Genomic DNA, 5,384 nt, shown 5'->3' on the forward strand with positions numbered 1-5,384 from the left:
TTCATAGACCTCAGCAGTGTTTTGGCAGTACATTACTGGCTGGGTTTCCCTTTGGAGCCCTCTGATGCCACAGCTAAGTAAATTATGTGAAAACTACAGAGCCACCTAAATCAAAAGCTGAGCATCTTTGCCTTCAGGATCTGCTGGAGTTGGGAGGTGAAGTATGGACTGGCAATCCAAATGCTGTGACTTATTTAGTGGCATAGTGTAGGAGCTACTGGGAAACCCCAAAACAGAACTGACAGTTGGCACAATTGGCATACTTTTTTTTTTATACAAAGTAATATTTAAAAAGCATACTTTTAATTGAAAATGAGAATTGTTTTTTGGTACAATGACTAATGTGTTTACTAAATGGATGCTTGTCTTTCACAGCAGCCTATGCTGATAATTCCTCTGCCTGCCTTTCCATGCTTCAACCCCATGACAATTGGTCTAGTCTAGGAGTTCCCACCCATACAAGTATGCTACCCATGAGTCATGGCACCGGCACATCCACTAGCTGCAGGTAGGAATTAGCCCTTAAGTGGGGGAGCACCAATATCTATAAATCAGAATATATTGTTAATTAAAAAGGAGAGGAAAGGGTCCCTATCAGCTTGAATCTAGTTAGTTTTTAAACAGTTAAAAGTAATTTCATATACCACATCTGTTTCAACAGAACTCTGTTATATTTATGCCTGCCTTTTTAAATTTTGGTTGCTTAAATACTAAAATGCCTTATACTTATGCAAAAATTACTGATGCTACAGGAGAAACTATAAAAATGTTTAGACAGCAGGAGGTGTCAAATGTATAAAGCAAACAAATCAGACAGGGAGTGATTATTTTTTAGCTTTCAGTTTTAGAAACTCTTAGGTGTTGTTTAACCTATTATTTAGCAATAATAGATTTTGAAAAAGATTCAGAAAAGGTGTATTCAAGCTGGTAGTGGCCCTTTAAGTAACAGCACATTGTTATTGCCTTTATGTGAACTCATGGGTGTGTCACCTCTCTTTATATTTATGATGATACTTGCTGTCTTTGTCATGGTAGAGGGTTAAATTGCAGTCAGTCTCTGGGAGACAAAACCACTGGGGGAGTCAGAAAAAGTATGTGAAATTTTTGCTTTTGACTTCAGTGGGGGCAGGATTTGATTATCATTTTGATTTGCAATTCACAGTTCAGCTCTGAAGTCTAAATAGCTGGCTAATTAATATACATGAACTGTAGAAAATACTGCTTAAAGAAATGTTAAATTTCTCATTTATATCTTAATAATGTATTGTATACGGGACTTACATAAAGTACAAGATACTTATTTTACTGACCAGAAGTTAATTGAAATTACATCATTTTTTTTCTCCTTCCTGCTCTTCCAAGCATTCAGGAGGCCATAAATTCCAGCAAATCAAGGGCCCAGGACTAAGAGATAAAAGACCTGGGTTCTTATTTTAGCTCTGCCAAGGATTTGCAGTGGAACATTGGGCAATTCACATAATTTTGGTGCCTAGACTCCATACCTGTGGGGATAAGCTGGGGATATTATTTACTGTATTCCATTGAATAGAAAGCTACCTTGAATTTATTTAAGACACTCTCCAGTTTCATGATTTTGAAACTTAAAAAAAAAAGACATCAAATAAAGATGCATCTGTGGTGCATACATGAGCTTTTTACTGGACTTTAAGATGCAGGCCACTTTTTAGAAGAAATACTTCCTTTTAAAAAAGCAGCATCTTTTTTTTCCCTTCTTTTTTGGGGGGGGGAGGAATTCCTTTGTCAGTTAATTTGCGTGAAAAGTGTTATGTAAGAACTAAATATTAAATAGAGGTTAAACTTATTCTCGGCAAAGACATCTTACAGATGAACCTTTTTTATTTCTCTCTCTAAGGTAAAACAATGTTTTTAAGATGGCATGTGGCTGGGAAGATTTGGCTCAATTCTTATTTTCATAGCACACCCATTGCAGCATCAGTATATAATATGCAAATTTAATTTAAAAGGTTTCTCTACTTTACTGCAGTGGCAGGAAACTCTGCAAAGAACTTGAAGAATCTGTAATGCGTCTTATTTGGTGACAGGAAAAGCTGGGGTCATTAATAATCCATATTATTTGCAGTTCTTTTCTCTCTTACAGTCAGTATCCCAACTTGTGGTCTGTTAGTAACAGCACCATCACACCGGTATCGCAGTCCAGTGGGATGTCCAATGGACTGAGCTCCCAGTTTTTGCGTGGCTCTGCAGCGCACTACCCACCCCTCCCTCACTCCGTCACAGCTTCCTCCTCAGGATCTCCATTGTTTGACAGCGGCACACCAACAGACATTCCTGACAGCCAGTATGATACCTCAACACATGCAAGGCTAGCATCCACCTGGACTCCTGTCACACCACCCTCCATGTAGACCAAGAGTTTCTGTTTGAGACAGACTTTCTAGCTGTTAAGTAACTTAATACTGAATCCACAATGAAGTGTTGGGGAGGGGAAAAGAGAGACGCAAAGTAAATTGCAGGCAAAGTACTGCACTACTTTGGTGTAGAGCAACTGAGTTATGCTTCTTACAGTAAACACTGCATCATAGGGACCTTATGAGTGCAATTCTCATATGGCAAATTTCACTGCTCTCCCTTTTAAAAAAAATAAATAAATATATTTGAATACTTTTCAGTTTGGCAGAAATGGCCCAAACCAACTAATTCTGACCTGGATTCCACAGTTCTCAGTGTTCTGGGGGTATTTGGATCTGAGGATTTTTTTTCCTGGCCATCTTGACAGTTTTGTCAAATAAGCTGTTCATATCAACATGCAGTTAACTTTTTTGGTTTTGAGATTAGCTGTAGTCTTGAGACAATTTTTATTAAGTGCATAATTAGTCATTCTCAAATCAACCCACATTTATTTAAAGAGTAAAATTTGGACAACTGTGTGCACTAATACGTATTTGTCTTGTGAATACGTGGTGTTCCTATAGTTAGTTGTATTCTTATTTCCTTGCTGCTGAATTAAGTGATAAAGACAATCGGCAAGAACTATTTTCTGCCTAATAAATGCAATATTAAAATTTTGGTCCAATTGTCTTTACCTCAAATGCTCCCTTTAAGGTAAGTTTGGTCATATAGATAACAAACAGCTGTCAGGCTAGCTAAATTTCTGCATTTCAAACAGCTGTAATCTAATTAAGGGCCCTATCCACAGCCCTTTGAAGTCAATGGAGAAGCTTTCATTGACATTTATGGTCTTTGGTCTGGGCCCTAAATGAGAGGAAAAAAGGAAAGTCAATAGCAAAAGGTTCTTTCTAATTTATTTTTAGTTTAGTCTTGTACTCTGATCTATATTTATTATTTGTTAGAATGTGATCTTGTTTTGTACATGTTAAGCTATGTATATAATCTGTCAGTATGCTGTGTACCTTAAGACAATCATATATGGGGGACATGCCACCCAATGGCATGTTGAAATAGTTTGGATTCAAGTAGTTAAGTTATTCTACATGGAGATACCCCAAGTGTCAGTAATTTGGATGGGGCTGTAGATATAAGCCTTAAAGTACACTGACTCTTTGTCTTCCCTAGAAGATTAGATCATAATAGAACATATCCTTGAGGATTCATGTAAATTATCATGCCCTAATCTTCTCCTGTAGATAAGCACCAGATGTTGGGTCAGAATATGCTCTTGGATGTGTACATGCTGCTCTCATTGAATTTAACAAACACATATCCTAGGGTGGAATTTGACTATTTTCTTGTGTAAGCCATAACAAATAAATGCCTTTATAATGAAGTGCCTCAAGTTGGAAAGTAGAATTCTAAGTCAGGGGATGCATTAAATATTTAATCCAAGTGTGTTCAGGTACTATAATGGCAGCTTAATGATGAAAACACAAATATTTGCTACATTTTGGTCTCTCAAGAACTGATCCTGCAGCTGGAGCCATGTGGTTTATGTCACCCAAAGCCCCAATGACATCTGTGGGGTTCTGTGTCAGGTAAAGGGGTTTGCCCAGGCAGATCCAACTGCAGGATTTGGACTTTGATATTCTAGCAAGCCAATAACAAGAGACAGCACCAGCCTCAGTTGGCTGTCAGACTATGACCTCTGTCAATATTGTAAATATTGACCTAAGCTCTCTTATTTTATTGTGAAAGTGAATCATGTAAATGATGTATGTGCATTGTTATTTAGATCCTTTTGTAGAAGTTAGCAAAGTGTTTCATTGTTGGTTTTTTATTTGTATTTCAAAAGTGTTAAGTTAAATTGAAAAAAGGTAGTAAAGTTTCTTTAATAATAAACTGACTATTTAGTTTTCAATTTATGGCAACAAGTGCATTTAATTTATACATTGATATAACAACTAATTTGCATCTTTATCGGATGGGAACATAAAACTGACAAACCGGAAGGAAAAAAAAACTCTGACAATTCAGCAATGGCCAGAACCAGATAATACAGTATACATTACTATATTTTGCACCCCACTGCACAGTGTTATTCTCTGTGGTGGAGCGTGTGGGAGGCTTCCTCATGACCATGAGCTGGTAATTTTAAGCCTTTAGACATGAAGGTTCTATAGAAATGTAAGCACTTAAAAGCTATGAAGGCACAGGATCAAAATTGGGAGCAGCATAGTGCTGGCAAGGAAATGGTGTTTTCTGAGAGTGAAATCTCATCCACTGAAGTAAAAGAGTTTAATTTAAATTTTGGCAGATGGCTTGCATTTAGCCTTGAAAATCAAACATATCTTTAAACAAACACTTACAATAAGAAATATACCTCTTATACAAAAGAGTGCAAAAAATCTACATAATATTTGCACCTAATGAAGAACTGAAAGTGTAACTGCCTTGGTTTTGAAAGCATACATGCCTGTTCATGTGCATCAAAAGATAATATTACAGCCACTCTGAGTAAAACTGGACACAGTCTGACCTTAATTGTTGCTGTTTGGTCCCAGATCCATTGCTGTAGGTACAATGTTTTAAGGGGATGTGAAGGGATTGTAGTTGCTGATATGCAGCAAAGAGGAGGAATGGAAGTTACAAGGAGAGAGATGCATTTAAAGTAGGACCTGGATCTACCTTTTTTCTGGATCTTGAAGTCCAGCTGAGTTTTCACTCTTTCTGGTCTATCAGAGAAAGCACACAGCTGGTGCGTGGAATGTAGGTCAGAGAAATTACATCTGACAATCCAGGCACTTATGCTGCAAAGAGAAACTGGGGCAGCTGTGCTGCAAAGGGGATTTCTTTGAGACAGGGAACCTCTCTTGTTTTAGTAGTGCTCTTGCCAACTGTCTTGAAGATATATCTGACAACTGAATGTGGCAAATGAGGAGGAGAGGAGGGGGAAAATTTGAGTATGAGTGTAAGGGTTAAAGGAGAAAGTCAAGGATTAGGAGAAGCTG

General features: G+C 37.5%; 1 protein-coding gene across 1 annotated transcript in view; it reads left to right on the forward strand.

Moving 5' to 3' along the window:
- TBXT (T-box transcription factor T) overlaps positions 1-3,083 on the forward strand; it is a 9,395-nt gene extending 6,312 nt beyond the window's left edge. Inside the window, exons 7-8 of the mRNA XM_025194894.1 lie at positions 376-508; positions 2,120-3,083. Of these exons, the coding sequence (XP_025050679.1) occupies positions 376-508; positions 2,120-2,387 (401 nt within the window). The 3' untranslated portion in view covers positions 2,388-3,083. The remainder of the gene's footprint in view (positions 1-375; positions 509-2,119) is intronic.
- The last annotated feature ends 2,301 nt before the right edge of the window (positions 3,084-5,384 follow it).

The sequence above is a fragment of the Alligator sinensis genome, unplaced genomic scaffold (genome assembly GCF_000455745.1).
Source record: "Alligator sinensis unplaced genomic scaffold, ASM45574v1 scaffold832_3, whole genome shotgun sequence".
In the NCBI taxonomy this organism is placed as follows: Eukaryota; Metazoa; Chordata; order Crocodylia; family Alligatoridae; genus Alligator; species Alligator sinensis.